This window comes from Alosa pseudoharengus, unplaced genomic scaffold (assembly GCF_046254945.1).
Source record: "Alosa pseudoharengus isolate Yale_2024_CS ecotype anadromous, Long Island Sound unplaced genomic scaffold, YU_APseudo_1.1 YU_APseudo_1.1_scf_3, whole genome shotgun sequence".
In the NCBI taxonomy this organism is placed as follows: domain Eukaryota; kingdom Metazoa; phylum Chordata; class Actinopteri; order Clupeiformes; family Clupeidae; genus Alosa; species Alosa pseudoharengus.
Window position 1 is genome coordinate 27446052 of NW_027468718.1, and position 20473 is coordinate 27466524.

General features: G+C 38.4%; 1 protein-coding gene across 1 annotated transcript; it reads left to right on the forward strand.

The window, feature by feature from the left end:
- The first annotated feature begins 780 nt into the window (after positions 1 to 780).
- On the forward strand, positions 781 to 4804 carry LOC143099703 (uncharacterized). Its single transcript, XM_076262630.1, has 7 exons — positions 781 to 1138; positions 2733 to 3011; positions 3142 to 3375; positions 3494 to 3739; positions 3817 to 3963; positions 4171 to 4361; positions 4585 to 4804. The coding sequence occupies exons 1-7, from the start codon at positions 1078 to 1080 to the stop codon at positions 4612 to 4614; spliced, it is 1188 nt and encodes a 395-aa protein (XP_076118745.1). The 5' UTR covers positions 781 to 1077; the 3' UTR covers positions 4615 to 4804.
- The last annotated feature ends 15669 nt before the right edge of the window (positions 4805 to 20473 follow it).

A 20473-nucleotide genomic window follows, 5' to 3' on the forward strand; every position in this document is an offset into this window, starting at 1 on the left:
TCATATTCTTCACAAGGTCAAAACAAACAATCAACAAACCTGGGTTGTAGTGGAGGCTGAACACAAGTAAACAGTTCATCCACCTCTGAAATTTCAGAAATATGAACTCTTATTAGAGTTTATCCACCTCTCAAAAAGTTTATTTACCAATATTGCAACTTTAAACATTCAAAAATCATACTTATTATCCACAATCACAATATGTACACTTATCAACACTCTAGGAATAATTTAATACCACTGGTATTGTTATAAACATTGGACAATAACCATCATCATGTTCTGAATGCCCTTTAAAAAAAATCCGATACCGCATGGCACAGTCCACCTCACCGTGATCACAGAATTCATAGTTCCCCCCCTAACCCAATGTACATCTGTATCCACATCGCATATATAATATTACACACTGCTTTGTTTTTTTTAGTGTGTGTGTGTGTGTGTGTGTGTGTGTGTGTGTGTGTGTGTGTGTGTGTGTGTGTGTGTGTAAAGACGGTAATTCACAAGTCTGTACCCACATAAGACTTGTGTACAGTGCTTCACTAAAGTAAACCTTGGTGATTCACAAGTAGTGTCTGTACCCACATTGCATGACACTTCTGACATAATTATCCCTGATAGCACAGGGGCGTTGAATCCACGTTGAATCAACCTCCGCCGCTTCAAACAAACGTGGATTCAACGCCCCTAAACGCCCCTTTGCTATCTGGGATGTCACTGAAATGAGAACAAAAAACGTTTGTTTAGCCAGTTTCAGAACTGTTTGTTTAGCCAGTTTCAGAACCGTTTCTTTAGCCAGTTTCTAACAGCCAGCACCAAATTGAACAAATTAGCAGTTGTGTCAATTATCAATTGTCTGGTTCTGTCATATGCATGATAGCACGTATTATTTTTGTGAGAAAAGGGCATCCTGTTTTAAATGACTGAAACAAATGGACTGAAAAACACGTTTGCACCTACGCCTAACTAAATGACGTGTGACATGTATATACAAGCCACAACCACTAACTTGCCCTTTGTTGCAGTTGACACAGATCATTGTTTGGCCTCAATTAGATTTGTGACATTCCTTCAGAGATGTTGTTTTTAGGAATCCTTCTTCACATCAGTTTATTTCATGTATCAATGTCAGAAGTGGGTGAGTCACAGATTTAAATCATTTTGTTGTTATAGTTCTTTATTTTTTCTAATTAGTGAGCCATTTAAAAGTAGCTATATATCCAGTAACAGAGGCTTCAAACCCTTGTGCTTATGTTTATTAAAAAGAAGTACAAAAATGTGGCGTTTCATTTCCCCATTGAATTAATCTGTATTTATCTGTGAATTAAACCGTATTGAATCATATCTTCCAAATAAATAAATAATACGTCTGCACTTTGTTGAAGAAGGGAACAGCATTATCGTGTATCCATGTGTTTCAATTTTGAATAAATATATTGCCTGTATTTTAAACAGAAAATGTGCAAAAAATGAAAAGTGCTTAGTCATTTGTTAACTCCATGCACTAGCCTTTCACAGGGCCAAATTTAAATTCAAATTTAAAGCAAAGTGCAGGAAAATCTAAAATCTAACGATAATTTCATAACTACACAAAATAATTTAATACCATGAGCGTGATCCTAAACATAAAGCTCGCTGGGTCAGCTCCGTTTTCACACGCCACATGACGACTTACGTTCATGCACAAGACACTACGCTCATTTATTGACTTTGCATTTTGCCCATATTGAAATTAGGGGCCGTAGCATTTTTCATGTACATGAAGGTTTTGTATAAAGTGAAGACAACATAAAATAACTCCTTGATCATTTCTATCAGTTTAGAACAGATGTGTCCAGGTTGTTCAGACACTGATGGTCCTATTCATTGCTCAACAAATGTTAATATTATACAGATAAATATACAAATGTGTGTAATTTGACACAATGACTCTTCTTCAATAAATCATCGCTGTCAGAGGCACTTCAATGTTTTGTGATGATTATCAAAGCCTCACTAAGATGACCAACTGGTCTGCTATCCTGACATTAATCAGATTGTGATCTTCCTCTAGAGACAATGGTGTACAATGGTGTCTTTACATTCACATAGGAAAACTGGTCGGTATGGGGTTTAATGCCATAGGCCATGAAATATCAAGGGAGGGAAGGACTGAACAGTGCATTTCCTTTACAAATATTTTTGATGTAATGACCACGTACCAGTTCCTTCCTGTGCATATGCAAACCTGTATTCTTTAGCACAAATAATGTGTCACAACCATCAGTAAGGTTTAAGATTCATGGCAGAACATTATATGTTGGTTTTCATTTGTATCTGGGGGGAATCGGGATTATTCACGGTGAAAACGAGTCAAAATTCTGACGCCTTTATTATAATACTATGATGTCAACATCACAGTGTTAATGTGTTCCATTATCTTTTAAATAAAGTATTACGGGACAGCTTTTTTTCTCTTTGCTTTGTGAGTGTATACATATATGTGTGTGTGTGTGTGTGTGTGTGTGCGTGTGTCTGCAGGTTTTTGCTAACATATATTTCCAACCTTTGTGAGTGTATATATATATGTGTGTGTGTGTGTGTGTGTGTGTGCGTGTGTCTGCAGGTTTTTGCTAACATATATTTCCAACCTTTGTGAGTGTATATATATATGTGTGTGTGTGTGTGTGTGTGTGTGCGTGTGTCTGCAGGTTTTTGCTAACATATATTTCCAACCTTTATTCTCTTTACAGCACCTTGCAATATTTCCAAACCAATAGGTGCCAATGTCCTCATCCCTTTGCCATACAAAGGCCTGACAGCTAATGCTCATTTAAAATGGATGCACGGAAAAGAAAGAGTGTTCTATCGCAAAGGAGATGAAATAAAAGACGAAAAGCGCAAAATTAAACCTGATGGATCACTTATATTAGACAATATCAAGTCATCTGATTCTGGGACATATGAAGCCACAGTCCATGATAGCAAGGGTGCCCATGTTCACTTCTCATCCCAGCGTCTTTGTGTCCTTGGTAAATATTACTATCATAATAAAACTCAAGTGCTGATGTCAGCAATGCAATTTTATGTTCTGTGTTGAATTTGAACATGGTCATTCTTTATTTTATACTTCAACCTTGGAAATTGTGATTCATGTTCCAGAACCGGTGAAGACACCTGAGGTGAAGTACAGCTGCGCTGGACAATGGCCTTTACTGACATGCACACCTGGAGGTCCAGAAGTCATTTGGCACAGGAACAACCAAGAGATAGGACAGAGACAGCAAACACTGACTCTGACCGCAGACCTGTTCAGGGCTGGAGACAGATACTCTTGCACGGTCAAGAATGAAGTCAGTGAGGAGAAGAGCAGTGAGGTCAAACCTGTGTGCTCAGGTTTGTGTAAAACTACACGTGACTGCTATGTATATGTTGGTTGGTTTCATATTTCTATTTGGGACCGCATCTGATATTGACAACCCTTCTTTTTTTCCTTCTTTATTGTGAACTGAAGGTAAAATACAGGTGAACACACCCACTGTGACTTTCAGGTGTGACAAAGGTACCGTGCAGATGACATGCGTGAGTTCCACTGGGATGGCTTTTTCATGGAACCGCAATGGTCAGAAGCTGGTCGGAAAAGATAACACAATTCTGAACTTAACCGAGGCAGAGTTCAAGTCTAATCACACTTATTCGTGTGTCATTAAAAATGGAATCACTGTGATTCCAAGTAAAAATGTGCAGCCTTCTTGCAAAGGTACAGAAAACACAGACTGTAAATGATTCTAAGTTAGGTGCTAGGCACACGTGAGTCATAATGTTGCATCTTTATAGTTGCAGAGCAGTCAAAGTGGCTTAACATGGACCTACATGGTCTATGGCTGATGGTGACGATTTTGGCTGGAGGAGGACTGGTGATTGTCTTAATCATCCTCAGTATCGTGTGCTGCCTTTGCAAACGTAAAAAGAGTCAAGACAAAGGTAAGAAATAGATGCTATTTCAAGTAATCTAATATGCATCTGAGACTTTAATGGTTGATTTCTTTGATTTTAGTCTGTGAGTTTGCACTTTTTCAAATGACCACTATGGGTAGCACATCAGACACATGTTCACATTAGAAGACAGACTGTTGTTTGCGGCCTAACTGAGGTATCCTTTGCTGTGACGCTGCTTATTTGTCCCTGTAGAAAAGGAACTGAGACTGGCCAACCTGACTCATTCGCCTGACAATCAATCTGAGGAGACTCCCCTCAAAAGGCCACGTAGGGAAAGAGGGCCCCTCCCTGAAGTCCCCAAACCTCGTGTGAGGCCTGCTCAACTCCACAACAGTGGCCAACCCAGGCCTGACATGGTAAAGAACAGCCAATACATGCACATGGTATGAACTTTGCTTAATTTTTTCCCATTTACTCTGTTCAGTTGTTCCTTTCTTCATTTATTTGTCATTTATTTTTTTACCAACGACAGTGGGTTAGCATTTGTTAAATGGAACAATGCTCTGTGATTTGATGTGATTTTATACTTTATTATCAACATGTTTTTTAAATGGAGGCTTTTATAGTACACATTTTCACAGGCTGTATTTTTTCTGCCTATATCAGAATAAGTTGGAATTCCCTGTGGACCGTTAAAAGAAGATGCATTTTTATCAACTGACATACTTTTGTTGGATATTGTTTAAATACATTGTTACATGTTGTTCTCTTCAATAATGAAAAATTGAATATGTATATTTTCTGTCATTTAAAACAATATAGTCACATAACTTACATAATTTGTTCTGTTTTAGATTAATTTTGTATGATTAAAAAGTCGAAGCCCCTTGCTTCTCACTGAGTGGTTGTCTGCTTTTTCATCTCCCACCTGCTTCGATCTGTGTCATTTGCACAACCAACTGCTTTCCTGTTTCAACTGCATCAACAGGGGCCTTGGTTTGTGGTTTACAAAGCAGCAAGAGATAGAGACATCTTGTTCACATTATGAGAACATACCAGGGCATTCACTGACATTTTGAAGCCACTTGCATAGTTTATTTAATGGTGTAAAACTTAAGCTTAATACAATAGTGAAATAATTGACACATTTGCAAGCCTAATACAAGCTGGCTTGTGGACATAACAACACATTCATTTGTTGTTATTATATATTTTGTGAGGTGAAAAATGCCAGCAACATAAAAAGCAGTTCACATCATGTCACACGATGGCATCATGTGAGGCCGGCGGATTTGGAACCCAAGACCACAAAAGTTTTTCCCTTGAGAGGTGTTTTCACACTATGGTTTAAATCACACCATAATTGTCTTTCATGTTTTTTTATAGCTCAAGCAACTTAGCACAATTCGAGGAAATCATGTTGGCTAAATAAATATGTGTGTACATCCATTCAGTATTGTCTATACAAAAGGTGTGTTTGAGAGACAGAGAACTACTTGACAATAATGCAAATTTGAATTTCATATGGATCACAAGTTTTAATACTGGCTAAATCAGTGACCTAATGGCTACCTTAAGTCTGGCTTTATGGTGACTGAAAATCTTAATAGCCTACAAAAAAAATACAAACTGAAAACACTTCTGGTTGTCTGGATGACACTGCATTTCACATCAGATGATTTCATGACAATATAGTTATTTAGCAATGGCTAATCCAGAGCATTGCAATAATGGAAATATTATTTAAATTAAAATTAAACCTGGTATTTCAAATGTAGGCCTAGGGGCCAAGCCTATATTCATTGTCATTGTGTAGATTTGATTGTTGAAAGTTCTTTACAAAATATATACATTTTAAGGTCAGTTTATTGCAGTTAATTCTTTAAACTGATGAAAAACAATTGATATAGCCTGTTACAGAGAGAGTAGGCAAGAGCAGATGTGCAATGTGACAGCACCCCCTACTGTCACATTAGGCATGCCTGGTGAAGAAAGCCTATTTGAAAAAGGTCAAACATCTGGCCAGCCAATGAGTGTGACTACCTCCAATGGCTGTGGTGTGTGCAGCTCAGCCAACACCATAGACCTCTGTCAACTAATTTACAACCAACAGTGGAAACGCAATTAACTGAGAAAACTGAACACCAATCAGTCTGAGACTTAGAACTACATAGGTAAGCCATTGTGTACTTGTTCAATTGTGTACCTTTACTGTACCCGTGTAAAGTTTTGTACTTGCCCCTCTACTCCCTATTTCTAAACCTGGAATGGAAAGTATATGACCACCAACCACATGCCTGCATGCCTCTCCTGCAAGCAATGGAAGAGGCATGCAGAGACATTGAGGTGGGGTCAGTTCAAGGGTGCATACAGCACACAAAGTGATATTTTCCCCATTTCTTAGCCCAGGAGGACATTGGGACATTGTTTGATGTAGATGAGGTGACTGTATGTGTCCAGAACCCAATTGAAGGTGGGATCTAGGCCCACTATAAACCTGCAACACCATCCCTTGCAATTACATATTTTCTACAATTACACTTTCCTGAGTTATTTTTGCTTTGTTTACAGTACAGTAACAGTACTGTATTGATTACTATGATGTTTTATTTTTTGTTGTAAAACTTGCAATAGAAAAACAACAGCTGTAAGATTTTGCTGCTCTTCTACAAAGCCATCATTGAAAGCATCATCACATCTTCAATCACCGTCTGGTATGGGAGCTCTGACAGTCGCACCAAGAGGAAATTAGAGAGAGTTGTCACCAAAGCCTCCAACATCACTGGCTGTGACCTTCCATCAGTCCACTCTCTGTATGCTGAACGCAGCTTGAACCGAGCAACCAAGATCATCAGGGACGCCTCACATCCGAGCCATGATCTCTTCCAACTTCTGCCCTCTGAAAGACGCTATAGATCTCTGAAGGTTTTTAACAGTCACTTTGGCTAAAAATTAGTTGTTATAAGTCTTATTTGGGTTGTGAGAACAGTTTCGACATAATGAGCCAAATTCTGCAAAAAATGTGTAAGAATAGACCAAAACAACAGGTTATTGCACACCCTCTTATGACATTCAGCTACAGATCCTTAACCCGTGAATGCAATGTTCCCTGAGATATAAACACTCACTCGCTCACTCATTTACACACACCCACAAACACAATGTGAACTCTCTTTCACATTCACACTAGTAGTCCCATTATTGCCCAAGATGTCCCATTATAGCACGATTGAATTTTGAGGTTATTAACGTTTGATTTTGTTCAGTTCACTGATAGTCTTGAATTTCCCCTAGGGATCAATAAAGTATCTATCTATCTATCTATCTATCTATCTATCTATCTATCTACCTATCTACCTATCTATCTAGTCCTTGCATAGAAGCTGTTTTCCAATCTGGAGGTGCGCACATTCAGTGCTTTGTATTGCCTCCCAGAGGTTAACAAAGAGAACAGAGAATTACAAGGATGGGAGGCAGCTTGAAAATGTCCTCCAGAGAGGGCAGTGGAAGTCCAGTTATGTTTTTCAGATGTTTTTATGATCCTTTGATCCTTTTGATAAGTCTTTTGCGATCTGCCTCAGAGTTTGCATACCAGGCTGTCAAACAGTATTATCTTGTATTGATGTAATAATTATTAATAATTGATGTATTATCTTGTATTATATAAGTATATAGTATAAGTATATATACTTTTTTGATCCTGTGAGGGAAATTTGGTCTCTGCATTTAACCCAATCGGTGAATTACTGAAACACAAACAGCACACAGTGAAGTGAAACACACACTAATCCCGGCGCAGTGAGCTGCCTGCTAAAACGGCGGCGCTCGGGGAGCAGTGAGGGGTTAGGTGCCTTGCTCAAGGGCACTTCAGCCGCGGCCACTGGTCGGCAACCCTCCGGTTACAAGTCCAGAGTGCTAACCAGTGGGCCACGGCTGCCCCTATAGTGTATGTTTTAAATAACTAAAACAAATTTACTGAAAAAGCAATCACGTTTGCACCTATGCAGTCTACCTACTAAATGACGTGTGACATACAACGCATCACAAGCCACAACCACTAACTAGTCCTTTGATGCATTTGACACATTACTGTTTGGCCTCAAATAGATGTGTGAGATTCCTTCAGAGATGTTGTTTTTAGGAATCCTTCTTCACATCAGTTTATTTCATGTATCAATGTCAGAAGTGGGTGAGTCACAGATTTCAGTGTTTTTGCTGTTGTGCTAGTGTTTTATTTTTCCTAATTAGTGAGTCATTTAAAAGTACATATTTATACTGTATGCCCAGTAACTGAGGCTTCAAGCCCTTGTACTTGTAATAAAGTGAACTGAAGTGCTAGAATTAATAATAAGTCTGTACTTGAAGAAGGGAAGAGCTTCATTGTGTATTTGTGTATTTCAAGTTTGAATAAACCCATATTGTCTGTATTTTTAACAAAAATGTGCGCACATTAAAAGTAAAAAAAATGCTCTATTTTTTGTTAACTCTTAAATATTTTTTTTCCAGCGATGTTCTATATGCTTTCAAGAGAACTTTCACATTTAGAGCCCAATTTCAATATAGCAAAGTGCAAGAAAGTCTAAAGTGTATAGGGCCATTCACACCAAGACTGAAAAATATAATTCTAGCTCATATGAATGACCACGTCCACACATAAACTACGATCTTACTATAACTATTATGACATGAAGAACAATATCATTGGAGATCACTTTCAGAGTGATTTTGAGAAGCTGACAGCCAATCAGAATCCATCAAATTTTAGCCATCACATTCATCAACACAAAGAGAGACTTTTCTTATCGTTGGTCAGTGTGGACGCTTTTATAGTTGGTTATAGTTATGGTTATCATTCTTGGTGTGAACGGCCCTTAACAATAATTTTTTTTTTTTTTTTTTTTCTATAATTTTTTTTATTATTAATTTCTGTGAGTCTTCATAATTAGGTACCAGGAAGTACATCAAAAAAGGTAAGAACAAACTCGATGAAAAAAAAGGAACAGTTTCAGAATTTCCTCAAAACAGTATTTCATCTCTACTTTTACACAATATGCTTCCTTCAATACTTTTTAGTATTTATTATTGATTATGCCGACCCAATCCCACCAACCCACCTCCCTTCCCCCCACCCCACCGCCCCTATTAACCCATACACCCCACACATGGTCCACATTCACTCACCCACAACAACAACAACAACAACAACGCGACAACAACAACAAAAACAAAAACATAAATAGAGGGGTTCTAAAGATACATTTTAGAGGGCATTATAAATTTGGCTCCATTGGCTATCAAATTGTGTCTTTTTATTTGTGTCCTCTGACATTGATCTTTCAATACACAGGTAATACTTCATTAAGGCCTTCCAGTTATCTATTGAAGGAGCTTCCTTATTTTTCCAATTTTGCAATATTAGTTTTTTAAAGATAAGAGAGGAAAAAAGTGTCTGCCAGCTAGTAGGATATCTTATTCCCTCTATATCCTAAAAAATACACATTCTTGGAGAAAATAAGATTTTTCTGTTGGTATACTTAGATAACCAAATCTCTATGCTCTCCCACACCTTCTTAATTCCTTTACAGTACCAAAAGGCATGCAGGAGGGAATCACCATACAGGTTACATTTTAAACATCTATCTGATGATGTGTTATCAAACTTGCTTATTTTATCTCTCGTATAATATATCCTTGTCATTATTTTAAACTGTATTAATCACAGATTTTCATTAGTAGTTAATTTGTATGTTAGTGACAAGCATTCTTTCCATTTTTCTGTAACATCAACTCCTAGGTCTTCAGTCCATTTATTGTATATACTTTGTAGTAATACATCACTGCTTTCCATGCTTATCAATAAATTGTACATAGAGCCGATCAATTTCTTCTTTTTGTTACTTTGGCTTAAGATCTTAGCCATTTCAGGGCTGATTTCCTTTCCCAAGTCGAAATTCCTAGTCATCCAGTTCTTCAGTTGCATGTACCTAAATATTTCTGTGTCTTTTAGGTTAAATTTACTTTTTAATTCACTGAATGGTGCAACAGAGTTGTAATTTGTGACATCTGACAACCGCTGGATTCCAGCTTTTATCCATGTTTCCCAGTATAGCTGGGTGCTCTGTATATTTATTGATGGGTTGTTCCATATTTGTATGTGCCTGGGAAGCCCTATTTCTTGATGGAGAATTTGTTTTTTTTATTCCATGCCTTTAATGTACTATTAATAACAAAGTTTGTTGATTTAATGTTGTCTTTGGAAAAAAGTGCTAACAGTAAACTGTTGCATTGTACTTGATTGTTTTCTATGTCTACCCATGGATCTTCATTTGTCTTATTTATTATACGATCAATATAAAATGTCTGAGCTGCTACATGATAAAACTCTAAGTTAGGGAGATTAAGACCCCCTTCTGCTCTTGGGTGATACAAAACTTTCCTTTTCAATCTACATGCCTTATTTGTCCAAATGAACGAAGAAATTATCGAATTTACCTCTTTAAAAAAGGTTTTAGGAGGCGTTATAGGAATATTTTGAAATTTAAATAAGAATTTCGGTAGCCACATCATCTTGAAGAGGTTTATTCTTCCTATTAAATTAATCTTCAAATCTTGCCACTTCCTAACATCTTTCTTAAAGTCTTTCACAAGTGGAAGATAGTTATCTTTATACAGCTGGGTCTTGTCATGGCTAATATAAGTTCCAAGATATTTTATATATTTTTTCTGTATCCGAAATTGTGTGAATTTTTCCAAGTCCTTTTTGGAGGAATCTATTGCCAACAGCTCCGTTTTTGCCATGTTCATTTTATAACCTGAGATCTCTGAAAAGTTTGTAATTATTTTCATTACGTGTGGAACTGAGGTGATTGCATTGCTTAAATATAGTAATAGATCATCCGCAAATAAGCTTAACTTAAACTGTTTTTTACCTATCTCAATACCTCTTATCTCTTTTGTCTCTCTAATTTTTTGAGCCAAGGGTTCAATTGCCAATGCGAACAATGATGGTGAGAGAGGACATCCTTGGGCAGTGCCTCTAGTTAATGAAAAAGGTTCTGATAGAATTCCATTTGTATGTACATATGCTTTAGGAGACCTGTAGAGGGTTCTAATCATATTCCTGAAATTTACTGGAAAGTTATATACCTCCAACACCCTAAACAAGTAAGACCATTCTAGTCTATCAAAGGCTTTTTTCCGCGTCAATAGCCATTAAAGTTAAATCTTTTTTGTGTTTCTTTGCATATTGAGTGAGGGAGATGCATGTTCTGGTATTAGTTCTTAAATCCCTATGCTGTATAAAACCAGCTTGGTCATAATGGATTAAGCTTGGTAGAATCTGTACCAGTCTATTATTCAAGATTTTAGTAATGATCTTCTTGTCACAGTTTATTAAGCTTATTGGCCTATAATCAGACGGTGTTTCGCAGGTCTTACCCGGTTTTGGTATGACCGATATAATCGCTTGGTACATTGTTTCAGGGAGGCTATTGTTTTTTTGCGCTGCGATAGCTACTTCTGTGAATAAGGAATGATATTTAGGCCAGAATGTGGTATAAAATTCTATAGGAAAGCCGTCCATTCCCGGAGCTTTTTTAAGTGGAAAGTTTTTTAAGGCAGATTGTATTTCTGTGTTGGTTATATCCTTGTTAAGATCTTCGATTTGCTCAGGAGAAAGACGTTTGAGGTTTATTGAATTTAAAAAAGGAAGAGAGTCCTGGTCTTTTATTTCTGACGTATATAATTATGACCGCCGCGCAGCGAAGCGGCGGTCATATAGGTTTTTTGTAATTTTTTCAAATTTTTTATTTATTTATTTATTTATTTATTTATTTTCTTTTTCGCATGTCCAAATTTTCGTCAATGAGTCCCGGGACACTGAAAGACCGGGGTAGGTGAAACTTGGTGGGCATGTAACCCCATATGGATAGCATGGAACCATCGTTTTTCGTTTTGATCTGTAGCCCCCCCGCTGGACTGCACCCCCCGAAAGGAGGGTAGGGCAGACACAGTTTTCTGTGAATATCTCGAGAACCGTAAGGTTTAGGAGGACCATTTTTTTTCCGTATATTTGCCTCCAGGGGTCATGTTAACCCATTTCATGTGCACACATGTGCACAAACAGATACACACGCACACACACACATTCACAGTAATCATACGTATGACATATACTCACACAGTAGACATATGTACGCTTCCATGCACAGGCACATACGCAGGCACACACACAAGCACGCACAAACACACACACACACACACACACACACACACACCCACACACATAACATAAACATAACACAAACAATCAAGAATTTCTCAGAATTATGAACAGGCAAGATGGAGGTGGGGTTGTATAAAATGAATTTTACATGTGAAATCTATGAACTAATCATGTTTTGGGACTTGTTGTCTAGCAGATACCAGTGAGAATTGAGTGTGGATAATGCAATTTAGTGAGACAGTTAGAGGCCTTTCAGCGTGATTTCTTTTTGTGGAAAAAATGTGCTGGACTGGGCGGCGGTCATATTTTGTACCGCTCTGCGGTACATCTAGTTTTTCATAAAATGATCTAAATTCATTATTTATGGCCTGATTACTCGTGTGGGCTTTGTTTGAGGTTTCATCTCTTAGAACTATAGGCTGTCTTTTTAAAACTTTCTTTATTAAAGAGGTCAAATGTTTGCCTGATTTGTTGGCAGCTATATAATTAATTTTTTTAGAATTAAGCTTGAAGTCCTCTGCTTTCTTAATTAATAGGCTGTCCAGTTTTAATTTAGCTTCATGTAGTTCTTTATAAATTTTACTATTTGTTTGGGTCTTATGTGCTCTCTGGAGTAATTTAATCTCTTCTCTCACTTTATCTAATTCCTTATCAAATTCTGCTTTCTTTTTTGACGCATAACCGATCATAATTCCTCTTAGGTATGCCTTAAAAGTATCCCAAACTATGTTAATACCCGGTCTGTCCTGGGGATCCCCACTTTTTACATTCGTTTCTATAAATAGATCTATGTGGTTATTGACATATTTCAGAAAGTCAGTGTCCATTAAATACTTCCTGTTCATTCTCCAGATCCTGTGAGACACTTAACAATAATTTCATTACTACACAAAATCTAACTTAATACCATCAGCAAGATCCAACACAAACATTATTGGGTCAGCTCAGTTTTCACACGGCACATGATGGCTTAAGTTTAGGTCAAGAGTCAAGACGCTATGCTCATTGACTGACTGTGTGTGTGTGTGTGTGTGTGTGTGTGTGTGTGTGTGTGTATGTGTGTGTGTCTTAGCCAACATATATTTTTGTCCTTATTCTCTTTACAGCATCTTGCACTATTTACAAATCAGTGGGAGCCAATGTCACCATCCCTATCCCATACAAAGTTCTGAATGATCATGTGAAATGGATACGAGATGAATATGACTTATATCGCTGTAGGCACAAAAGGCTCAAAATTAAATTTAATTTCCAACCTTTATTATGACCGCTGCACAGCGAAGCGGCGGTCATATAGGTTTAGTCAGAATTTATTTTTTTCTTTTTTTTTTTTCTTTTTCGCATGCCCAAATTTCCGTCAATGATTCCCGGGACACTGAAAGACCGGGGTACACGAAACTTGGTGGGCATGTAACCCCACATGGATAGCATGGAACCATCGTTTTTCGTTTTGATCTGTAGCCCCCCCGCTGGACTGGACCCCCCGAAAGGAGGGTAGGGCAGACACAGTTTTCTGTGAATATCTCGAGAACCGTAGGGTTTAGGAGGTCCATTTTTTTTTTGTATGTTGATCTCAAGGGGCCATGTCAACCCATCCCATTACCACTTATTTCATGTATAGCGCCACCTAGTTAAAAATTAAAAAGCAAAAAATTAGGTGTTTTCATCACAATATCTCTGGCTGACAAGGTCAAAACTGCACGAAATTAAAAGTGTAGGATCATTATGACACCCTCCAAATGCATGCCAAGTTTTGTGTACTTTCGTTCATGGGGGGCCTTACAATAAAATAATGTATGTGTACATTTAGTGACGTACACCAACAAGGATTCCCGGGACACTGAAAGACCGGGGTACACAAAACTTGGTGGGCATGTAACCCCACATGGATAGCATGGAACCGTCGTTTTTCGTTTTTATCTGTAGCCCCCCCGCTGGACTGGACCCCCCGAAAGGAGGGTAGGGCAGACACAGTTCTCTGTGAATATCTTGAGAACTGTAGGGACTAGGATGACCATTTTTTCCCGTATGTTTGCCTCCAGGGGTCATGTTAACCCATTTCATGTGCACACATGTGCACAAACAGATACACACACACACACATACATTCACAGTAATCATACGTATGACACATACACACACAGTAGACATATGTACGCTTGCATGCACAGGCACATACGCAGGCACAGACACAAGCACGCACACACACACACACACACACACACACATAACATAAACATGTACATGCACACATGCACACAATTCAAGATTTTCTCAGAATTATGAACAGGCAAGATGGAGGTGGGGTTGTATAAAATGAATTTTACATGTGAAATCTATGAACTAATCATGTTTTGGTACTTGTTGTCTAGCAGATATCAGTGAGAATTGAGTGTGGATAATGCAATTTAGTGAGACAGTTAGAATCATATAGGCCTTTCAGCGTGATTTATTTTTGTGGAAAAAATGTGCTGGACTGGGCGGCGGTCATATTTTGTACCACTCTACGGTACATCTAGTTCTCTTTACAGCACCTTGCAATATTTCCAAACCAATAGGTGCCAATGTCCTCATCCCTATGCCATACAAAGGCCTGACAGCTGATGCTCATTTAAAATGGATGCAAGAGTGTTCTATCTCAAACGAGGTGAAATAAAAGACGAAAAGCGCAAAATTAAACCTGATGGATCACTTATATTAAACAATATCAAGTCATCTGATTCTGGGACATATATTGCCATAATCCATGATAGGATGGGTGCCCATGTTCACTTCTCATCCCAGCGTCTTTGTGTCCTTGGTAAATATTACTATCATAATAAAACTCAAGTGCTGATGTCAGCAATGCAATTTTATGTTCTGTGTTGAATTTGAACATGGTCATTCTTTATTTTATACTGTATCAACCTTGGAAATTGTGATTTATGTTCCAGAACCGGTGAAGACACCTGAGGTGAAGTACAGCTGCGCTGGACAATGGCCTTTACTGACATGCACACCTGGAGGTCCAGAAGTGAATGTCATTTGGCACAGGAACAACCAAGAGATAGGACAGAGACAGCAAACACTGACTCTGACCGCAAACCTGTTCAAGGCTGGAGACAGATACTCTTGCACGGTCAAGAATCAAGTCAGTGAGGAGAAGAGCAGTGAGGTCAAACCTGTGTGCTCAGGTGTGTGCATTACCATGTTTCCCATGTGACTGCTGTGTTGGTTGGTTTAATATTTTCTATTCTGGACCGCATCTGAGCATCCTTCCTTTATTGCCTTTTTAATGGAAACTAAGGTACAACAGTGCAGGTGAACACACCCACTGGGACTTTCAGGTGTAACAAAGGCACTGTCACCGTGCAGATGACATGCATGGGTTCCACCGGGATGGCCTTCTCATGAAACCTTAATGGTCAGAAGCTGGTTGGGAGAGATAACACAATTCTGACTTTAAGCACAGCAGAGTTAAAGTCTAATGACACTTTTTCATGTGCTGTTAAAAATGGAACCAGTGTGATTTGAACTGAAAATGTGCAGCCTTCTTGCGAAGTCTTCATTGATGAAACACAGAACGTAAATGATTATCCTTTTTTTAGGTGCTGGGCACATAACTGAGTCAGAGTATTGCATCTTTATAGATGCAGAGCAACAAAAGCTGTCTGGAATGGACCTGTGGCTGATTTTGGCTGGAAGAGGACTAGTGGTGTTAATCATTCTCAGTATCACGTGCTGCCTTTGCAAACGTAAAAAGAGTAAAGAGAGAGGTAAGAAACAGATGCATTTCAAGTCATCTATCATATGCATGTAGGAGGAAGGCTGTCGTTTGCGGCCAAACTGAGGTATCCTTTGCTGTGACGTTGCTTATTTGTCCCTGTAGAAAAGGAGCTGAGACTGGCCAACCTAACTCATTCGTCCGACCATCAACTTGAGGAGTCTTCCCTCAAAAGGCCACGTAGGGAAAGAGGGCCCCTCCCCGAAGTCACTTAACTTTGTGTGAGGCCTGCTCAACTCCACAACAGTGGCCAACCCGAGCCTGACATGGTAAAGAACAGCCAATACATGCACATGGTATGAACTTTGCATCAGTTATTTTCATTTACCCTGTTCAGTTGTGACATTACATCACTTATTTCTTTATCAAAGTGGGTATAAGTATTTGTCAAATTAAACAATTCGCTGTGATTTTATATTTTAATGGTGGCTTTTATAGTATACATTTTCGGCTGTATTTCTTCGGTTGCAAAATAAAGTGTTTAAAGACAATTATCAGACTTGAGTTCAATTGTGGATTCGCTATAGACATGTGACATGCTTTGTCATTACAATGTTCTCTGTCATTTATAAAAAATACAGTCACATTACTCTCGTAACAATAAGATATTTGTTATTTTTTATATTTATTTTGTATGATTAAAAAGACGAAGCCCCTTGCTTCTCACTGTTTGCTTCTTCATCTCCCACCTGCTTAGATCTGTGTCATTTGCCCAACCATTTTTGCTGCTTTCCTGTCTCAACTGAATCAACAGTGACCTTGGTTTGTGGTTTACAAAGCCACTTACATGGTTTATATAGGCCTAATGATGTAAAACCTAGGCTTAATAACACAGTGAAATCTCATTATTATCATATTTGCTAACTGTTTAGAAGCTGATGTGTGTTCAACAGTACATTTATATTATTACATATTTTGAAAAATGCCACCAGCAAGACAAACAGTTTACATTGTGTCTTCATTATGTGAGGCAAGCGGATTTGGAACCCAAGACCACAAAAGTATTTCCCTTGAGAGGTGTTTTCACACGTTTTCGTCTTTCATGTCTTTTTATAGCTCAAGTAACTCATTAGAATTCGAGAAAATCATGTTGGCTAAAGAAATATGTGTGTATTCAGTGTTGTCTATAAAAGGTGTATACAATAATTGTTTGAGAGACAGAGAACTGCTTGACAATAATGAAATGAATGATTATATAACTAACTTTGAAATTGATATTGATCACAAGTTGTAATACACTATAAGTTGTGTCTTCAAAATCAGTGGCCTAATATAGCCTTATGATGCTCGACAAAAAATTATAATAGCCTACTAAAAATCTACACAAACCGAAAACACTCCTGGTTGTCTGATAACACTGCATTTCAGTTATTTACAGTTATTTTGCAATGGCTAATCCTGAGCATAACAATAATGGAAATATCTAATATCAATTAAATCTGTGATTTCAAACCTATATTCATTGTCAGTGTGTAGCGTTGGTTGTTGAAAGTTCTTTACAAAATATATTCATTTTGAGGTCAGTTTATGACAAAACTGGAAGAACTGTTGAAATCGTTTAAAGGAGAATTCCGGTGTGATTTTGACCTAAAGTGTTTTGAAACATGATACCGAGTGTGAACGTATGTCTCATAGCCCATCTCGGCTTGTCCCCTGCACTCCGAAATCTGGCGCTAGTTAGCCGATGCTACCAACAAGGCGGTCAATGGTTGTGCCTCGGCATCGGCATAGCCATGCAAATAAATCACTGTTTTACACCATTTACGAGGCTCAATGTATCTCCACACTTCATTGGTAGACTTCCAAGGGCCCTGAGATTTAAAACGAGACATTGAGAACTTTGAAAAAGCACTGGTAGTTTACTTACAAGACGATTTATACAGACAGTATCTTCTCGAAGTTTAGCGTTTGCAGCCATCTTGAATTTAGTCACGATAAGTCGAGCGACGAGTAAGAATGAACAGGTATGATAAGGGATCAGATTCCAAAAATAATTCTGTGGAAATGCATGGATTACAGTTTCTTCCAGTAGCAGCAACTGGAATCCATGCATTTCCACGGAATTATTTTTGGAATCTGATCCCTTATCATACCTGTTCATTCTTACTCGTCGCTCGACTTATCGTGACTAAATTCAAGATGGCTGCAAACGCTAAACTTCGAGAAGATACTGTCTGTATATATCGTCTTGTAAGTAAACTACCAGTGCTTTTTCAAAGTTCTCAATGTCTCGTTTTAAATGTCAGGGCCCTTGGAAGTCTGCCAATGAAGTGTGGAGATACATTGAGCCTCGTAAATGGTGTAAAACAGTGATTTATTTGCATGGCTATGCCGATGCCGAGGCACAACCATTGACCGCCTTGTTGGTAGCATCGGCTAACTAGCGCCAGATTTCGGAGTGCAGGGGACAAGCCGAGATGGGCTATGAGACATACGTTCACACTCGGTATCATGTTTCAAAACACTTTAGGTCAAAATCACACCGGAATTCTCCTTTAAACTGTTGAAAACAATTTATATATATAAAATGAGAACACTGGTGTACAGTGTTTGTTATAGAGTAGAGCAGTAGATTGTGCTATTTGAAAAAGGTCAAATCTGGCCGGCTAATGAGTGTTCATGTTAAGCATTTTAATGCTAGAAATAATATCCCTTACCAAAAAAGTATACTTAAAGTTCACTCATGTGATACTTGTAAGCCTATTATTTTAATACTTCTTCAGACTAAATTGACCCACTTGTCCGTTTATAATAGTAAACTCGTACTTTATTTTGTACTGCAACCTTTACTGAAATGATAAACTGTGAAGATACAAGTTGTATACTTCTAACATACTTTTAGTTCAGTTATAGTATGTAGTATAGTACATGTAGGGGGTGTCAGTGTTTGCACAGAATCAGTGTTTGCATATTTAACATGTTTCATACACTCTTTGCAACACTGCATTTCGGTCGTTGTTGTTTTTGTTTACCTAACCGAAACAGTTGTGCATGCATGCCAGATGTATCCACCACCCCAAGTGATTGTGTATGTGTAGGGTGTATTTCATACACAATCCGCAGTGCTACTCTGGGGGCATGAACATGGGGGCTCCTGAATTTGCCCCCAGAGTGTAGCATTAGCTGCCTGGCAACTCTAGCTGTTGGCTACAGAAACTCAAGCTAGGTAGAACGGAGGGGTTTTTCCATACCGACAGGCTATTCGGTGATCTCGAAAAACAGATATCTATGTGAAAACACCAAAATTCTCCTTTAACCAGCTTTTACACACACAAAAATTGCATCTTCATGCAATTATTGACACATTTGAGCATAGTTCAAGGCCGTAGTCATGATGTCAACATTGGGGGGGACCAAATCTGTGGTGGGGTGTGGAGGGACCCCCAAACAGAAGCCCCCCCCAGTGAGTTTTGTGAAAAGAGAAGGGTGGAGAAGAAGCAACTTCACTGGTCCATCCCTGGACCCTTGACTCCATTTGTGTTCAAAATGTATACTTTAAAAGAAATTACAAACTAGAGTATCTTTTGATAACCTCTATATTACACAGAATGTGGTTCTTTGACTTATTACACCTGAAGATTTTTTTAAACTAAGGCTTAGACTCATAGGTTTGGAGCCTAATAAGATTTTGTCTTTTAATTTAGATTTTATTATGCTGGCGGCTAATCACACAATTTTAACGTAGTTTGAAAGGGACAGGATTCAGGAATAGGCAACTAAGACAGACCCCTCTTCTGTCTGACTCACCTCATGTTACCCCTGTATGCATTATAGACTGGCTTCTGACAGAAATGACGTTTTGTGCCAACATGTAGAAACATTAGGCCTACTACAGCCTTTAATTGGTGAATGGAGGTGCAAATTCCTTTCTTTGGTTATTGTCCGCGATTCATATTAACTAGGCTATCACGTATTGTAAACGTCGCCACACGTTTTGCCTGCATGGATGCGCGATTGAGTTCGCATCTAAATAATATGCAAGATGCAACAATCATTTCTAAGAGGCCTATACAAGGTAATTTCTGGCATTACTACTAGCATATGAATGCATTAAAGACGTGAAAGAATATGTCAAACGTCAAACATGTATGGGATTTCCTTAGCCTGTGCTACACCTTTCCAAGAAGTTTTGTGAAAATTGTTCCGGTAGCTTTTGCGATATTGTTGACAGCCCTACCTCACCGCAGTAGGGTGCAGTAAATGGAAGCTTTTGATAGCGCACGCCACTAACGAAAAACGGAAAATCACCAGGACAAACCACTCAGGGGTGTAGGCTACTCTGGAACCATAGGTCACTAATTTGGTGTTATTTACGTTTGATTACATTTCAGATACATGTTGGTTTCCTGTAGACCTAGTATAGCGCTTTATTCTTTCTTTATTTTTTTATGTCCGAATATTGGGGGGGACATTTTGGTCATATTTGAATATTGGGGGGGACACGTCCCCCTCAATGTCTATGGTGACTACGGCCCTGGCATAGTTAAATAAGGGGAGTGTGAGGTGGTGGACATCATGTTCCCTGAAAGTATATTATGATTATGATCTGGCTGCATTTGTTTGAAGTC